Raw genomic sequence first — 19951 nt, 5'->3', positions numbered from 1 at the left:
TTCTTTCAGTACTCTATGATTCAAATATTTGGAGTAATTTTTTTTTTCTTGCAAAAAAAAATAATTATACCGTAATCAGTAAAGATGCGCTAAATTGATCAAAAGTGCCAAACCATTTCCACAAAAATATTAAGTGCCACAACTATTTTAACAATAAGATTATAATAATAAAAATGATTCTTGTGCAGCAAATCAGCATATCAGAATGATTTCTGAAGGATCATGTGACACTGAAGCCTGGAGTAATGATGCTGAAAATTCAGCTTTGCATCACAGGAATAAATTACATCTTTTTTTAAGTATTACATTCGAAAACTATTTCAAATTGTGATAATATTCCACAATATTACTGTTTTTTAATCAAATAAATGCAGCCTTGGTGAGCATAAAATGCCTCTTTCAAAAATATAAAAAAATCTTACTGACTCTAAACTTGCTATTATTTACTTAGCCGCATGCCTTCTCCAAACCTATACTGCATGTGACCCTGGAGCACAAACCAGTCATAAGTAAGTAACACAGGTATAATTGTAGCGATAGCCAACAATACATTGTATAGGTCAAAATGATCAATTCTTCGTTAATGCAAAAAATTCATAGGATATTAAGTAAAGATATTTTGTAAATGTCCTACCATAAATATATCAAAACTTAAATTATGATTAGTAAACAGCATTGCTAAGAACTTCATCTGGACAACTTTAAAGGTGATTTTCTTAATATTTAGATTTTTTTGCACCCTCAGATTCCAGATTTTCAATTAGTTGTATCTTGGCCAAATATTGTCCTATCCAATGCATAAATCAAAAAACTGACCCGTATGACTGGGTTTGTGGTCCAGGGTCACATATGACTTTCACAAAAGGTGAATTTTTGAAGAATGTCTAAAAAATGACAAACTGAAAAGTGGTTTAAATGATATACCATGTAATCTTAGTCTTATTGAAGTAATGAAGTAGCCATGCCCAGTCTCAGTAGACTTCAGAAGACTCATTTTGACTGTTATTGTGTCTGTTTTCATGTGTTTATGGTAGTTTTGTATCCTTTTTGGACCTTGAAAGCTCTCACTCCCCATTCATTGTAATTGCAGAGAAAAGAGTGATCTCAAAATAAGTAGATCTTCAAAATTTCTTCTTTTTTGTTTAATGAAATAAGAAAGTCATCAGGTCTGAAATGAAATAAAGATAAGTACAAGATGACAGAATTTTCATTTTGATGGGTAATACTTTAAGAGGAAAAAAGTGAACTATGTTTATGTGACGATTCACCCTTTTGGCCCAGTCTGACAGACAGACAGTCTAACACTCTGACTGATCTTTGTCAGAGATAAATGCATTATGATGATGTGGGAACGGCAGCTCATCTGGTATCCTCAGCTGTCGTTTTACCCTCTACTTCAGCTGCTGCTGAGGTCTGTAGATGCAGAAACGGATGCAGTGCCAGCTTGAAAAGCCACAGACACAGAGGAGACATGCTTCAGTGATCAGGGCGCACACACACACAGATGCAAACAATTCAAGATCACTCTGAGCCACTGAGATATTTAAAAGCAATTGTCAGAATTCAGATATCTATCAGCTCTGACTATCACCTCCAACTTTTACCTCTTAGGTTTAACTCTTGGCAAGTGATCACATTAGCTTGCCTCATATAAAAAAAAAAAAAAAAAAAAAAAAAATTAAAATCTCTAAAAGAACTAGAAGAAACAAACTTGGTGGACAGTGTGTCTTCATAAGAATGTAATTGGTGTAGTAAAGGCAGTGAGGAAGTGGTCTGGTGAGATAAGGGAGCCCCTCTTATTGCCGCTGGGTATCGAAACGTGAGGAAGACTCTGTAATAATATGGATTCTGCCTTGTGAGAGTTAGAATAGAGCCTCTGCAGGAGCCGGGGGAATTCATCGTGTGCGTCATAGCCAGCGCAGAGTGGAAGAGATTGATTTTAAACTGGATTTTGCCTAGGCAGTCGAATGTGTGTCTTTCTCATTGTGGAGACAGGAAAGTTTGTTCATTTCTGCAGTCAGAAGGCATACAGCCACTTCTTGCTGCCAAAAACACTCCTCTGCTTTTATACGATCAGTGCTAGGCTGGATTTACAATAAGCTGTTTTTTTCCTAACACGATAACAGGGAAGAAAAATTTCATAGCTCAGCTTTTCAGTCTTTTGTAGACTGCACAATCTGCATTGTAGAGTCATTTATTTTGTTCAGGTACTGGTTATAGAGCAGCTAGGACAATGAGGCAAATGACTGTGATTAAAAGTAAAAATTCACTTCTTAAAGGTGTAGTAATGTTTATTTTAATGATATAATAGTGTAGTAATGTTTAATTTAATGATAATGATAATGATTTTTTGGTAAACAGAACACTTTATTTTATTTTATTATTATTATTTTTTTTATTTTTTTTTTATTTAATGTTTCAAACGTTCGCTGCCCTAGTAATGAAGGCTTATGCAATGCACAATTTTGAGCTGCAAAACTTTTTTATTTTAAATAAAATATTTAAATAAAAATTTTGATAAGCAGAGTAATTTTTCTTAGATTATTTTGTTTTGTTTTGTTTTGTTTTGTTTTTGTTCAACCTCTGGCATCTCCAGTAATGACTTTCACTTTCTCTGGGCAGACATTATAGTGGCATTTGCATTATTTTGAGGTCTCTGAAACAAATATTTATAGTCATTGCATGCAGTCTACCTTGGGGGCTACATAGCGACTACATCAAATACATGGCAATAGCAAAAACTGTTTGAAGTGAGAAGAAGGAATTGGCACGCATGGGAGCAATCTGTGGAGACAAAGTATACTCATAAGTGTTTTTTTCTTCGTGTTGATCTGTTTAAAGAACATAGAGAGCCGAGTCTTAATTAGCTTCAATCTAAAAGTTAAATGAGGCTCCCAGGTGGCTTTGCTAGTCTAAGTGTTGTCTGTCTGAACTCTGCAGTGGAGATGCTCCACTCACAGATGGTGACATGATTACTAATGCAGCTCTGTCCTGTCTGCAACCCTGTCATTTTTTTCTTTACTAAAGTACACTTTTCTCTACAAATTTAGCTACTTTATACAACTGTCAGCTAATTGGAGAGTGTTCTATATTCACCCCAGTCGCTCATAATTATGTCCAAAACATGCCTCCCCCAGAGTGCACGTTGTGCAGACTTGTAGTTAAGGATCTGAGCTGTTAACCAAAAGGTTGTAGGTTTAAACACAACAAGGGACAGTCCATTAACCACTGCCGTTTTGCCCTTGAGCAAAGCACTTAACCCCAGGCTACTCCAGCGGGACTGTCCCTGCAATAAGTGTTCTGTAAACTGTCTTGGACAAAACCAAAAGTTTTGTGCATTTCTGACTCAGTGTAAGGATGTCTGCGAATGAAAAAAATATACACAAATCTGAATAAATAAACAAATCACTTGATCAATAAATTGATAAATAGTTTTTAAATGCAACATCTACATTGTATTTGTTTGTCAAATGTTTTTCTTTTTATTCATTTGACATAAGTAAAGTGATTTATTAATTTAAATAAAAAAATATATAGTATAACATAAATGTGTTCGTTGAGTTGAATGAATCAAATATAGGCAAATAAACTGGCAAATAAATAGACATATTTAAAACTTTGTATCTAAATCATGTTTAAAAGTAACAATAAAGTTATTAGTTTATTAACATTTTTACTCTTAAGTTAATAAAATCGGTAATTAATTAAATTAGAATTAAATAAATTGGTAAATTTGATTATAAGCATTTTTTTTTAAGTGACACTCCTGACTGTGTCTAAAAGCAGAACCTTCTCCCCCAGTCCAAATGAAATAATCATCTTGATGGCCCTGTAAATAGAATTGTCTTTCTCCTCGCTCGGGAAAACAGGAACCCCTCTGCAATTAAGTCGGCACAGATTGGCGGTGGTCTTTATAGGCATCAGAAATCTCCAGCCGACTGCAGTTTTCACCAGAGGTTTGGCACTCCCTTGATGGTTCCCTGAGAGGCTCTCAAGGGAAAGCCCTACTATTCATTGTAATTAAGAAATTTCTCAACTGCAGGCAGCGAAAGGCTTTATCGTTCATGCTTCAGCACACTACACCTACTGTACTGTAATCCCAGTTAGAGAATGGTCTGCACAAGCAGGCTGCTGTCCAAAATATGCTTTAGACACAGTGCAGATAAAAACTATTGTGACTCCTCTTCTGAGTGCTTAATCCCACTCTGTTCACACAGAGATTGCTTATTGTGTACATGCAGTGGAAAATTCACACATGCAGTATATAATAACTGCACTAAAGGAGGTTTACAAAGATAACAACAATAATTTGTTTGTGATTTTATGTTTGTGCTGAGATTAAAATGTAAAAATATAATATATAATATAGTATATATATAATGTCCATATGTGCTTTTTAAACCAATTTTAGTGATTTATAAACATGAAGTAACACTTTGACATAACGTCTGATATACATAGTCATCAAATCAAAGACAAGTGCTCAGATTCATTTCCCAAACATTTAAATTGTGACAATAAATATAATTAAGAATTTGTCAAATTCATACATTATGGTCCAGAGAGAGCACATTGTTTAAAAACAAAAGGCCACTTTGTAAATTTTAGTTTGTGGTAATTAACATTTCTTTCATCCATCTACATGACCCTTCAAATGTTGAGGTCGGTGTGATTTTTTAAATAGTTTGTGAAAGAAGTCTTTTATATATGGCTGCATTTATTTGATTAAAATAAAGTAAAAATTGTAATATTGTGAAATTTTATTACAATTTAAAGTAACTCTTTTTTCTATTTGAATATACTTTAAAATATAATTTATTCCTGTGATGACAAAGCAGAAGTTTCAGCATCATTACTCCAGTCTTCAGTGTCACATGATCCTTCAGAAATCATACTAATATCCATTCTAATCATTCTAATATTCTAATAGATTTCTGATTTGGTGCTCAAGTAGCATTATTGTAAATGCTTAAAACAGTTTTAGTGCTTAATATTTTTGAGGAAACAGTGATAATTTCTTTTAGGATTTGATTAATATAGAACAGCATTTAGTTGAAACAGAATATTTTAGTAACAATGTAAGTCTTTACTTTTAATCAATTTAATGCATCCTTGCTGAATGAAAAGTATAAAAAGTATGTCTTTATTTTAAAGAAAAAAACGAAATCTTACTAAAACATCTGAAGACATGTCATATCTCTCCCTATGCATGGAACAATCCAGAAAATGCATCAGTCAGCTAAGCGTGAAATGGTCTTGACATTATGATTCAGATATTCTGCTTTAAGTTAAACTGTGATTAATGTGCTCTACCCATCAGCAACACCACCGAGGGAGGAGGAACATACATTAAAAAGTGCTGCAAAGGCTTCTGCATCGACATCCTGAAGAAAATCGCTCGGAACGTGAAGTTCACCTACGACCTTTATCTGGTGACCAACGGGAAGCACGGCAAGAAGATCAACAACGTGTGGAATGGCATGGTGGGAGAGGTGAGAAGATTTCAGTAGCCAAATCTGCCGATGCGATTTGTTATCAAACGCTGCTTTTCCATTTACGGAGCTAAACAAAGGTTAGATTGAATAAAGTTTTGTTCTCCCTCTCTCTCTCACGCTCTCCACTGAGTCATTTTGTAACAGTCAAAGCCTGATAGCAATCAAATGTGAAATTGGGGAAAGGAGCTAGATATTTGTTCAATTTGGATCCAGAGAGAGCGAAACGCTGGAACAAGTTTCATTTGGCTGTAAAAATGAATCAAAATATCCCAGGTGTCCTGTATATAAACTTCCCAGCTTAACTAAACCCTGTGTCGTCTTGTCTCCTTCAACAGGTGTTGAACAAAAAAGCAGTCATGGCCGTGGGCTCCCTGACAATCAATGAGGAGCGCTCAGAGGTCATCGATTTCTCCGTCCCCTTCGTGGAAACAGGGATTAGTGTGATGGTATCCCGTAGCAACGGAACCGTCTCCCCATCAGCGTTTTTAGGTAACTATCTGCAAGGCACAGCAGCTGTTTTTTCGACGATCGCCTTATTTCCACCTGTCAAAATATTGAAGTCTTTCCACCAATCAAACCCCAGATCCGACAGGGCAATAGAGTTGCCCGCAAATCCGCTGAAGTGGGCCGCTTTTAGATTCATAGCACCCTGAGTGCTCCTTTATGCTAGATGGCACTAGATCAGCAAGCCATTATTTAATTAGCATAAGGCCAATAATTACAGGGTCTGAGAAAATTCCCCACTGGACACTTGCCAGTTTCACATTTGCTTCCCACGGTAAAGCTCTTTAATCTCTTCAGCTTGTCTATAGTCACATATCAAGCAGAATGTCTGGATGATAGTCGCTGACTGTGACTTTTTTTCCCCGATCTACCTGTCTCTCGCTTCTCCTATGCTGCAGAGCCCTTCAGCGCGTCTGTGTGGGTGATGATGTTTGTGATGCTGCTGCTGGTGACTGCGATGGCTGTCTTCATGTTTGAGTACATCAGCCCCCTGGGCTTCAACAGGAACCTCGCTCAGGGCAAAGGTACGTAACTAGCACTCTCAGCTACTCACTCCCTCCCTGCACGGTTCCTCCTCCGTTTCCCCTGCAATGCAGTCGGTCTTTCAGTTTTTAGACACACTAGTAAATCCTTGCCCTGCTCTGATAGAGTGTCTCACATCTGCACCACAAACCCCTTGTTCTTTTGCAAAACATTAAGGCTTAATTTATACTTAATTTGGGTGCTGAGTGGTTTCGGGCTCGGAGTTAGTTCAATAAAGTTCAATTCATTTTCCTTGGATTCAAGTGGATCAGATTTAATTCATGTAGCCTCATTTGGAGTGCCTTTGTTACGTGGCACTAAAAAGTATTTCTTCTCTTGTTAGACGACTCATTTAAAGCTTCGATTTTCAAAAGGGAGGCACGTCAAAGCAATCTAAAGATAAATCAACTGTCTATTTCTACAGCCACCTTACAAAGGAATCATTCTAGGTTTACTTCTGTGTATTTATTGTAATGTTTCACGGTGAACTCTTGCATGCAGTTTCGCTTATATGAAAACAAAAGGCAGATGAACTGTTGAAGAATATGAAGATTAACAGCTGAGCAGCAGGGCGCTGTACTTTGGCTTTATTCTGTGCAAGTGCTCTAATGACCGTGAAGAGGGGAGATTATGTTATTTCCGAAATGAAAGAACTGAGAAAGGCTTTGGCACGAATGAAGGATGTTAATGAAAACGCATCTTCCGCAGACCCCCACGGACCATCCTTCACCATGGGCAAAGCAGTCTGGCTGTTGTGGGGCCTGGTATTTAACAACTCTGTGCCCGTGCAAAACCCCAAAGGCACCACCAGTAAATTCATAGTGTCCATCTGGGCCTTCTTTGCTGTCATCTTCCTGGCCAGTTACACTGCCAACCTGGCTGCTTTCATGATCCAGGAGGAATTTGTGGACCAAGTGACAGGTCTAAGCGACAAAAAGGTAAAACGGTATTTATACACTAGTGTTCATATTTGTACGTTTATTTATTTATTTTTTTAAGAAATTTATATTTTAATTATTTGAAGTTTTACTGAAATGTCTACAAAACTTTTATATTTTAATTATTTGAAGTTTTACTGAAATTTCTATTCATCAAGATTTATCATGATTTACACAAAAATATGTAGCACAACTGTTTTCATCATTTAGAATAATACTAGGATAGGCTTCTTGAGCTGCAAATTAGCATAATAAGATGATTTCTGAAGGATCATGTGACACTGAAGACTAGAATAATGGCTGCTTAAAATATCAGCTTTACCATCAAAGGAATAAATTAAATTTTTAAATATATTACAATAGAAAACAGTTATTTTAAATTGTAAAAATATTTCACAATATTACAGCTCTCTCTCTCTCTCTCTCTCTCTCTCTCTCACACACACACACACACACACACACACACACACACACACACACACAAAACACTCGCTCACTCTCTCTCTCTCTCTCTCTCTCTATATATATATATATATATATATATATATAAATATAAATATAAATAACCATTTAATAATATTCACATACTTAATACTGTTTACCTTGCGTTTAGGTTGTGTAAGGATATTTATTGATAGCTTATGTGGCAAAGTATGTGTGTGTGTATCCCAAAGATCTAATGAAAGCTTGGCCACTGATGGCAGCACAATGCTTTCGATCCTGTAATAGCGCAACAAAGTACTTTGACCTTTGGTAAGATGTTGCAGTCTCTGCCAGGTATTTACTGCATTCTACAGTGTTTACTTTGCAGGCTTGAAGTTTTGTTGGGCGCTGGATGTTTTGTTCACGAGGCTCTTATCCAAGACTAACAAGTGCTCCCCCTTTACATGAAAACAAAGTCTTCACAACTGATTAGTATTTATTTCAGAGAGAGAACGCACAAAAATCTTTCACGAGAATCTTGCATCATGCCAGCATGCTGCTGTAAGTGTTGGATGGCAATGAGCTTGAGCCTTTTTTTAAATAATTTGGATGCTTGGAAGGTTTAAAAAGGACTATGCATTGCATTGCAGAACTGGTCTGTGAAGAGAAAACAGAAGAATAAAGAATACTGATAGCCTATACTATAAAATAATGGAATAGAATATAATAATTTTTTTTTCAGGTATTACTGTTAATTAAGGCCTGTTTAATTAGTTCATATATATATATATATATATATATGTATGTGTGTGTGTGTGTGTGTGTGTGTGTGTGTGTGTGTGTGTGTGTGTGTGTGTGTATGTATATATATATATATATATATATATATATATATATATATATATATATAATTTTTTTTTTTTTTTTTTTGGGTGGTGGGGAGGGGGTAGCTAGTCAAAAATATGAGTGAAAATCTGAACTACTAGCCCATCCTGGCAAGTTTAAAATATCCTGTTTGAAAGAATCTCTTCAATCACAAATAAAACAAAGCCCAAAGCTATTTCACATAGATTGTGAACTCTTTTATGTAGCGGTGAGCTCTATTAAAGTAGAATAATTTGTCTTGTTCAGCTGTCATGGGACTTTTTGTTGGTGTTTTACTGTAAGCTCAGCATTTGTAAATGCTTCGGTGTTGTGATGCACAGTTTCATCCACAGAATACAGAGAATTGTGCTTCTGTACAAGTCCAGATAAGAGTATACGTTTGAATGTGTATTTTTCCTGATTCCCAGAGATAGATTTTTTATTTTTTTTGTCTATTCAGGGACTGTTATTTAAGTGTTGAAATACTTGAAATATGGCTGCCCAATGAAAATAAATAACCATACTGAGTCCAGCACCTTGAAAGTGTGCATTGGCAAGAAAGCAGCAGGTGTAGACTGGCTCAAGAAGAGCTCCTCAGCTACTTGTTCCAGACAAAAAGGTCACTGTTTGGCATGTAATAGAGAATAAACTGTACTATAAGACAGGCAATGTATGTTCTCTGAAACAGAATTCGAAAGAGTCTAAAGAAAAGATGAAAAGATATTCTTAAGCAAAGCTGCCGGGCTTAGTTCTGTGATGTTAGGCCTTTATCAAGCACATATTAACTTAGATCCAACTCCAGCCCTAAATACCCACCTGGACTACTTATTAATGAAGGTAGTGATAAATTTAATTCAAATTATGCCAAGAGAATTGTCACGGTACACTCTATTAAATATAGATTCCAAATGGGTTTTCGTAGCGTACATAACATAACTCCAAAGTACTATAGGGAATGACAAGTTCTTTGTAAAATCAAAAGATTTGGGTTGTAAAACACTTTTGGTTCTTATTAGAAGCAGTAATTTTGTGAGTGTGAGTGATAAAACTCAATGTTCAAGTTTTTTATTGTTTGTATTTATAGCCATGGAAGCGTTTTATTTCCTGCTGTGCTTTTATTGTTCATTTATTTTGTTTTTTAACTTTGCAGTTTCAGAGTCCCTACTCCTACTCCCCTCCTTTCCGCTTTGGAACGGTTCCTAACGGCAGCACAGAGAGAAACATTCGTAAGAATTACCCCGACATGCACCAGTACATGGTGAAGTACCATCAGTCCGGGGTGAACGACGCGCTGGTCAGCTTGAAGACTGGGTATGTATATCACACCCTCCCTCACTGGGTTTATCTGGTCAGTCTGAGCATAATGGGTGAAATAGTAAATGAGTCATTGTTTTTGCTGGCATATAATTGTCTCACACTAAATACTGGCCGTGCTTATTTAAAGTGGAATAGTTATCATACAAGCAATACTGCCATAATACTGAGTATTATAAGGTACTGTACAGTGAAAGAAGCGCAGTAGATCAGCACAAGTGATATTAAACAGCAGTCATTATCTCTCTGAATTGTAGAAAGACTGTCTTTGTATATTGGCAGATGGGTACAGCACAAGCACAATATTAAATTACCTTACAGTATATTAATAAAGCATCATTTCTTGCAGCTTGGCATGTCTCTACACATACTGCAGATCCACCGTTACAAAAGAATCATTGAGCAAATCTACTGGATGTCAGCCTGATCCCTGAGTTACATTTGACATTCTTGAAATGTCAGACAAGCAGACTAATGAGTCTTAGACAAAGGCTTTTCCAACAGAGAGATCGAGTTTGACAAGCAGCCCACCATGGCTCCAAATGTCAGTTTGTAGGTGGGGTCTAAAGTCGGGTACACATTTTTGTCAAGTTTTTGCTGTTTGAGACAAATTTCAGAGATCGTAGGAGATTTCTATCATGAGCTGGTCATATGATGGCTGTCTAATGAAGAAGCACAAACTTCCTTATGTTACAACTGAGGTTTTACAGTATCTACAGTTTAGCATGAAAAGAAAAAAAAAAATTTTGTGCTTTGATCCATGATTCACTTTTCAGTTGTGACCATAATGGGGGAGGTGCAGTTGAGTTTAAAATATTACATGTCAGTCTTTTTCCAGTTTTGTTACTGGCAACTGAAATCAAAACTATTAAAATTTGTTTATATTAAATAAAATTAATTAACCCTCTGGGGTCTAAGGGGTTTTGGGGACCTGGAGAAGTTTTGACATCCCCTGACTTTTGTGCTTTTTCAGTTGTTTATAAACATATACATGGCTAAAGTCTAATAACACTGTAATCAGTACTGGGCTACAATAATATGTAAATAGCATGTATGTACATGATTGTGTTTTTGAGAAAACAACGTTTTTGCGTGGTTAGTGAAAAACTACATTTTTGAAGTCTCTGAAATAAGGTTATAAAACACCTAGATAACATTTGTTGACAAGACTGTCAAACATGGACCTCGTAGCCTAGAAGTTTTGCTTCAAAATGATGTGAAAATCATCTTGTTTACTCACTCACAGAAAACAATAGATTGTTTTAAATTTTCTAAGACACTTTTTGTTTCGAAAGGGCATATGCGAGTAGGCGTGATTGACCATCAATATTAGTGTGATTCACACCTGAGAAGACAAAGGCCCGCATAATGAGCTGCATAATGATCCTTTCAGGTGTTTTCAGGTGTTTGACTGAGAGGGAAGAGTTACATTAAAGAATGTGAGGACAAAATAAATGTATATATTTTTATTTTTGTAGTTTATTTAAAATATATTTAATTATCCCACAAAATAACTTGAGATTCACTTGCGAGTGCAGTTAAACAATTTATCAGGAACAATCAAAGCTGACTTTCAAAGCTGAATTTTTAGCATCATTACTCCAGTCACATGATCCTTCAGAAATCATTGTAATATTCTGATTTGCTACTCAAATTTTTTTTATTATTATTATTATTATATTTTTTTTGATTAATTGAAAGAACAGCATAATTTGTAACATGATTATTGTATTTATCATCACTTGTGTGCTAAATAAAAGTTTTAATTTCTATAAATACTGACTCCCATCTTTTGAATGGTATAGTGTATATTGTTACACTTGGAGTAAGACTGTAGTAATGATGATGAAAATTTAGCTTTGATCACAGGAATAAATTACATTTTAAAATGTATTCAAATAGAAAGCTGTTATTTAAAATAGTAAAAATATTTCACAATATTACTGCTTTAGCAGATGCAACTTTCTGTATTTTGGATCAGATAAATGCAGGGTGTTAAATGAAGATCACGCAGAACCAAGGTGGCAGACAGCGCACTCTGTTTGTTTTCTTTATTTTATAAATGCACAAAGTTTTGTTGATATTATGTGTGTATACAAATAAAAGTAGACCCATTACAGAGTCGATTGATGTATTGCTCTTATCTGTACGATCAAAACTGAAAGTGTAATTTAAGTTCTTTTCGGTCTTATCAAGAGAATATGCCACAAAACGCGTATCTGCATTAGTCGACTCCAGAGGGTTAAAATAATAACCATCATATATTTATATAGTTTATATATTTATATTGTTAATATTGTGCATATTGTGTTTCTACTTAATATGATGAATTTTTAATTAAAATTTACTTCACTTCTCAGAACAAATATTATTCCAAAGAAGAGCCTTACAAGCACCAAAGAGAAAATTAAAAACAAAAATGGCAAGATATAGGCTTATAAAAACAAACAATTCTGTAAAGTATGTGCCCTATTTATTTCTTACTACTGAAATGCATTTTGTAAATAAAAAAAGAAAAAAAATCTAAAATTTTCTGCTCCGTTTTGCAAGCCCTTGCATTAAACATTAGGCTGAAGTCAATGAAATAGCTTTTATTGCTCTGTTTTTCTCTCTGTTGCTTCTGGTGTGATCGCACCCGGTGCTGTCTCTCACGTTAAGCTCATGACTGCGTCTGCATCATTGCTGTAAAGTTAAAATGTGTTATGATTCATTGGAGGCTTTTGGTGACATGGCAGTGGTGTTAAGGCATGAGAATGACTCATAACATTTAACCTCTCTATTTGCCATCTGAATAGTGTCTGTGCTCTTTCTTTTCACCAGCAAACTTGATGCCTTCATATATGACGCAGCTGTGCTGAACTACATGGCTGGTAGGGATGAGGGCTGTAAACTAGTGACCATTGGTAGTGGCTACATCTTTGCTACCACTGGCTATGGCATTGCGCTGCAGAAAGGGTCGGCCTGGAAGCGCTCGGTGGATCTGGCCATTTTGGCTATTATTGGAGATGGTAAGTGCTTGCATTCCTGGCATTAGTGCATTTTAGAAAGAACAAATTGAGAGACGTATTAACCCACTGAGATTACAGTTGTACAAGCACTACTGATCTTTCCATTGAGTCCCCAAAATAGTATTGAAATCCTTATTAAATATATATGTTTATATACATATGCGGGTAGTGAAGCATACCATTCCAGGTTATGAATGGTGTAGGTCTGAACATGCTCTAGGAGGCTGCTCACAAAACACCTCTTCTTCTCACCAAACAATTTTAAAAGTAGAAACGCAGAATCCAAGCACACAATCTAATAAACGATGCCACACGGTCACAACGCGCACGCGATGCGACGTGCTTATTTTTTCCAGGTGTGTCCGCACCACATCAAGATTAAAACATTTCAACTTTTCAGAATGCCGCAAGTGCACCGCAGGTCATGTGACAAGAACCAACCAATCAGCTCCATCCTTTCCCATGACAACATTAAAAGCTCAGCCAAGATGAAGGAACAGCTGAACATAGCTGTACAGGGATAGCCATTTTTAAATAAATTTAGTAGCAGAGCTACAGCAAGTGATTTTTAGTGCTACAAATCTTTTTATTCTTTGCTGAAACTTCCATGTATTCATGGAGAGCGCAGGTCATGGTTGCTTAGCAATGGCAGACACCTCAGGAGCGCAAGCAGCCGAACGCTTTGGAAAAAAGCAGAAAGCTGCGCGCCTTGTGTTTTCCACGCATTTGTACGATGTGTACGACTACTTAATGGTCACAAAAATAATTTTTAGAATACTGGTAACACTTTATTTTACAGTGCCCTTGTTACTCGTTACATGTACTTATTATTACAGTAACAATAAATTATGCATAATTACATGCAAGTAACCCTAAACCAAACCCTAATTCTAACTCTAACCGTATAGTATAGTAAGTACATGTAGTTAATTAATATTACTCAGTACTTAAATGTATAATTACACTGTAACAATGACACCTTAAATTTAGTGTAACCATAATAATTAATTAAATAACAATATTTTCATTATATTTGAAAATAATATTGTCATGAAAAATGTGATAAATGGGACATCCATATATTTTTCCTCTAAGAAAACATGGGCACATTATGTGTCAATGACTCATATTCATAATTATGTGTGCAACTGTATCTATGTTGAAAATATGTCTGTTCCTTATTTGTAAGTCACTTTAAAAGCATCTGCTTAATGAATAAATGTAAATGTCTACCCTAAAGAGATTTTATGTGGTGTATAAAAGCCAGAACTAGAATGTGTTGTGTTCATGCAGCAATGTCCATCTGTTAAATTATTTAGCATAATTTTTGTTCAGGGATCTTCCTTCATAGACGTCTGCAGTATTTCTCTCTCTCCAGACTATATGCTGTGCTTCACAGAAGTGCTATACACTGAACATGAAAAATGACAGAATTATCCTCCTGGCAGCTGCACCTTGTAGAGAAAGAGAAAAAAAGTCTCAGATGGTGCTAACATATGGCTAAAGCTTGAGTGTATAATTTTACTGATCCTCACTTTGACATGTTAGTGCGTGGGGAGATCTGGAACAGGAGGATATGTCTGTGGATGGTAGTACTGTGGCCCACTGATGTATACATGAAATGGGAGACAGAGCTGATTGATGACGTGGGCCTGGGCGTATGCGTCTCTCCTCAGGTGAGATGGAAGAGTTGGAGGCTCAGTGGCTGACTGGGATCTGTCACAATGAGAAGAACGAGGTAATGAGCAGCCAGCTGGATGTGGACAACATGGCTGGAGTGTTCTACATGCTGGCGACTGCCATGGGTCTCAGCCTCATTACCTTTGTCTGGGAGCACCTGTTCTACTGGAGACTCAGATACTGCTTCACTGGTGTCTGCTCAGGCACACCAGGCCTGCTCTTCAGCATCAGCAGGGTAAGGCTTCCGTACAGACAATCTTCCGTACCTAGACATAAAATGTGGGGGGGGACTCCCTGTTTCATGTATAAAATGTATTTAGCGCAATCTAAGCCAGGTCTGTAATCATATGCATATACAGTAGTATGAAAGGCACAAACAAATTAGGGACAAATGAGGGAGAATTTTTTTTAGATCAAGCAATACTTGGCTGACTCGCAGTAGACCACCTAGAGTTTGTGAATCCACTGTTGAAGACCCCTAGTTTTGGTGTTTGCTGAATTGGATCGCCCCCACAGTTATTGATTTTAATTTCATGCCATAAAAGACGTCCTCAGTCTTGACAGTAGGGACAGCCAGTATCACTCAACCTGACTTCTGAGAGTGTCAGTGGTAATCCAGTTAGTGTTTGAGGTCTGTCTTTACCCTGACATGGGCAGTGTTTGAAATAAAAAGTTTTTCAGAAATTTGATTTTCGACCACTCTTTCCCTGGCCAGGGAGTTTAAAATGACAGTGCAGCAGGCTGTTTTGACAGCCAGGATGATTTTAGCACAGTAAAAAGCTCAGTATGTCTTTGTTTAGTTTTGATCCCCGATGGGTTTGTGTACGTGCTGTCAGTGTGAGAATATGGTGCCTCTGATTAGCATCTTTAAGGTAATAAAATGCTGGTGTTGAAGAACTCAAGCATAACTGATATAAGTGTTTACTGGTAGAAAGAGATTCACAGAGATAGTAATAGGAGGGGATCGTTTTTAAAGTAAAAAATATGCCTTTCAAAATAAACCCTTTGGTAATTTACATTTGACGGCATCTGTGTGACAGGCTTTATCTATGCCCTAATTAAAAACTTCATAAGTGCTCTTTGATGACACTAACTGGTACATTTGCAAGTCACAGACATCATGGTTAATGTATGAATCTTGAGCTTGATTCACTCTTTTTTTTCCATAGGGTATTTGGAGTTGCATTCATGGCGTTCACATCGACATGAAGAAAAAGTCATCTGATTTGGACTTCAGTCCACAGTCCAACATGCTCAAGCTTATCAAGTCCGCCAAGCAGATGACTAATATGACCAACCTCAGCGGCTCCAGGATCAACTCTCCTAAACGTGGCGGTGAGTTCATGCATTCGGCGAGCCCAATGATCATGGACATGATGGCAGAGAAAGGGAACTTCATCTACACTGACAACCGCAGCTATGCCCAAAAGGACATCTACGGAGACTCCAGCGACTTGCAGGCATATCTGGCCAACCGTCACAAGGACCATCTGAACAACTACATCTTCCAAGGTCAGCATCCCCTCACCCTCAATGAATCAAACCCTAATACCGTAGAGGTGGCGGTGAGCGCAGACACAGCCCAGACCAATGCAAAACCCCGAGCTCTGTGGAAGAAATCTGTTGATACTTTGCGTCAAACTCAGGGGCCTGAAACCCTAGACCCCCGTTTGTCCATGAAGAGTCAGAGGTACCTGCCAGAGGACACGGCACACTCAGATATCTCTGACTGCTCAAGCAGGGCCACCTCCTACAAGGATCCAGACAATAACAAGCACCTGAAGCCCAAGGATAACTTAAAAAAAAGATCGATGACGTCAAAATACCCTAGGGATTGCAGCGAAGTAGAGCTGTCCTACTTAAAAAATAAGCAGGGCGGAACAGGCCGGGAGAAAATCTACACCATAGACTCTGACCGGGAGCTGAGTCTGCACTCAGAGCCACAACACTACAGGGAAGGCAGAGGCCTGACAACTGACGATTTGGATTTTGCCGAAATTTACTCAGACCACAACGACAATTACAGGAAATGCGACCAGCCCATCATCCATCTCAACAGCAGCCCCCTCCATCAAGGTGACTCGGACCTTTTGCCAGACAACGTCTACAACAAACACTACAACGTGAAAGAGAAGAACCTCAGTTCTCACGAAAGCAACGACCGGTTCAAACAGACTCATTGCCGGAGCTGTCTTTCAAAGGTGACCAACTACAGCACTGGGCCGTACGCCGGCCTACGCTCACCATATAACCGGTGCGAGGCGTGCCTCCACATGGGCAACCTGTATGACATCAGTGAGGACCAGATGCTGCAGGAGGCCATGATCAGCCCTAGCATGCACCACGATGACATGTTTAGCCACTACTGGCCTCAGACGGATGGGCCACACGTGCAGAGGAGGAACAGACTGAGGCTCAGCCGTCAGCACTCCTTTGACAATATCATGCTTGAGAAGCCCAAAGAAATTGACCCGAACCGGCCGGCGCGGAGCGTCAGCCTAAAGGAGAAGGACCGTTTCCTGGAGGACAGCCCTTATGCAAACATGTTTAACATCAAGGCTGACAAACTATTCGGCAGCAGGTCCATGCTCTTTAACCGAAACCTGGAGGAAAGCAAGCGTAGTAAGTCACTTTACCCCGATCACCCCTCGGACAACCCCTTCATGCAATCTATGCGGGATGACACTCGCCTGGTCCATGGCAGGAGCTCCTCAGATATTTACAAACAGTTGGCTCCCATCAAAGCTAGAAACGAGAACAATCTGAGGTCCTCTGAGAAGTCCACCACTTCATACTGTTCCAGGGATGGTCGAATACCCAATGACATGTACATTTCAGAGCATGTAATGCCTTATGTAGCCAACAAGACTAGTGCATACTCAGCTCCCCGGGTTCTCAACTCTTCGCAGTTTAGCAATAGACGAGTGTATAAGAAAATACCTAGTCTCGAGTCAGATGTTTAATGCTTTTTTGTGTAGTTAAACTATTTACTCACTTAGAATGCCACAGTCACCTACATCTACAAAGTACCTGAGATATTGCTCCTCTTATACGAGAGCTTTCCAGAGGTTTTCAGTATTTTAAGATGCCTTCTGGGCAGGTATCTGCAGAAAGAGTGTTAGTCAAGTGTAAGCCAATAAAATGTGATCCGGCATGGAAGTTGTTCATTATCCCCAACACTTGGCCTAGCACTACTGTGTACTCGAAACGCTGAGTGCTAGGACAGATGTGCCGCTTCAAGTCTGACCTGAAGCTGCGGTGGGCTAAAGCAGATCCTAGGGTGGGGTTTCAGGTATTTGACCTCACATTGCATGTGACAAGAGTGTATATGTATCTGATGGACTGTGGCTGGAATAGTTCCTGATCTTAAGGCAAGCAAGGATATATCATCCATGGTACTCAGCAATTGCATTTTTGCTTTTATTACTATAGACTTGGGATTTTTGGCATTCTAATCCCTATTTAGAATCTAGACTCTTCTCTATCTTATTTGGTAGCACAATAATCATTAGTTAACCACCCACCTCTGCTTTATAAACAGAACTTCTATATTACTGTCAGGAATAGATTTCTTTTGCATGTGTGTTTCTTTTCTGGTCTTATTTCAGTTGAAGATATACTTGCATTAAGGATTTCGTTCGACAGCTGAGGTGGTCATCTGTGCAATGAAAACTTGACCTGTATGTAGGTTGTTTGACTGGGAATATTGTGTTGATCCTCCATTTCCAGATTGTGGGGAAGTTTTTGCGATGGAAGTTTGTCTTGCATTTATTTCGTTCGATACTTCCATCCTGTCACTGTACACTGTGAAACCGAATCATCATCTCTCGAAGACTGTTGTTTACTGTAGTTTGGCGGAGCCTCGCTTCGCTGTTGTGATCCACTCAGTAAGTGTAACGATGGCCGTGTGTGAAGCTTGAAGTCTGAACTAGAACATTGGTTTTCTGTTGCAGTCCGTAACACGATCAACACGCTATTCGCATTGAGGACTACCACGCAAGACCTTTGTTCTGCAGACCTATTACTAAACTATATACTGTACAGACACACTCTATGAACTCCTTGCAATGTGAATCAGAACACATAGCCAAATCATGTATTAGATCAAATACCTCAGGATGGTTCTGTGTCATTTTGTGTAACATTTTCTCTACACCACCTAAAGGCACATTCACATTGCATTTGGGCATGTTTTCCTCCTCTCCGCTATGTTTGTCTGAGGACTTCCATTGCAATTGTGTTTCTTTCAGCCATCTTTGAAATGAGCTTTATGTTTACGACTCCAATGTCTGTTGGAAAACAGGATGTGTATCGACATGTTGTACGACTGCTCTAGCAGCTTCCACTCTCATATCAGACTTGGTTTCTTTCAACTTCCCCAATAATGTGACATAATTCACCATACAGTTATCTTGAATATGTCATCACTGTCATAATCATGAACATATTCATCATATGAAGTGCTGCTTTAAGAAGCTAATGTGCGTATGCACATGTAAAATATCAAGGTCTTGTAATCATATATGCCATACATAGTTTTTACTCTTTACAACTTGTTTTTCAGTTATTTTTTCACCCTTGTAATAACCCCAGTCTTTAAGGAAAATGTATTTTGATTACATGAACATGAATTATAATAATTTCGATGTTTTTGTTATGATGTTATGATCACAAATTATTTGTAACAGGGTGCAAATATATATATATATATATATATATATATATATGGAAAGAAACTATCATTAATATTGATATATATATATATATATATATATATATATAAATATATATATATATATATATATATATATATATGGAAAGAAACTATCATTAATATTGCAGAGCTGCTGTTTTGGGGAAATAAGCAAGGTATTAGCCTCTAGTATTAGTCACAGAGCCACATCTGCATTTATTGCGAGATGAATATCCTTGCTCTTCCTCTACTGGCAGGTGAAAACCTCACCAGCTGCGCTTTCTGTATCTTACCTGTTACCTATAGCCAGACTTAACCTGTAAAGAGAGAGAGAAAAAAAGTCCTTTTCGGGTCTGCTATCCCTCCAAAGATATGACGTCTTCTTGATTTTCTCTATTATCTATGGTTTGCTGTAAGAATAGAGCTTTTTTTTAATTCCTCAAAGACTTAGCAACTATTTTGAATATATGACACTTGTAAATTGCTTGTAAATTCATACTCAAATAATTC

General features: G+C 37.6%; 1 protein-coding gene and 1 long non-coding RNA gene across 4 annotated transcripts in view; one reads left to right on the top strand and one right to left on the bottom strand.

Moving 5' to 3' along the window:
* Positions 1-19383, top strand: part of LOC109097270 (glutamate receptor ionotropic, NMDA 2A-like) — a 135109-nt gene extending 115726 nt beyond the window's left edge. For all 3 annotated transcript variants that reach the window (XM_042720397.1, XM_042720396.1, XM_042720398.1), the window contains 8 exons: positions 5321-5492; positions 5831-5984; positions 6398-6523; positions 7230-7459; positions 9897-10057; positions 12881-13068; positions 14745-14983; positions 15918-19383. In XM_042720397.1, coding sequence (XP_042576331.1) covers positions 5321-5492; positions 5831-5984; positions 6398-6523; positions 7230-7459; positions 9897-10057; positions 12881-13068; positions 14745-14983; positions 15918-17711 — 3064 coding nt within the window. In that variant the 3' untranslated portion in view covers positions 17712-19383. The remainder of the gene's footprint in view (positions 1-5320; positions 5493-5830; positions 5985-6397; positions 6524-7229; positions 7460-9896; positions 10058-12880; positions 13069-14744; positions 14984-15917) is intronic.
* On the bottom strand, positions 14178-15026 carry LOC122136562. The gene is made up of 3 exons (XR_006154227.1): positions 14890-15026; positions 14604-14784; positions 14178-14522 (listed from the first exon to the last, which is right to left on the bottom strand). It is a non-coding gene; the product is annotated as an uncharacterized LOC122136562 (long non-coding RNA).
* Positions 19384-19951: the final 568 nt, after the last annotated feature.

Source organism: Cyprinus carpio, chromosome B3 (genome assembly GCF_018340385.1).
Source record: "Cyprinus carpio isolate SPL01 chromosome B3, ASM1834038v1, whole genome shotgun sequence".
In the NCBI taxonomy this organism is placed as follows: Eukaryota; Metazoa; Chordata; class Actinopteri; order Cypriniformes; family Cyprinidae; genus Cyprinus; species Cyprinus carpio.
This window is presented reverse-complemented; position numbering and strand designations above follow the sequence as displayed.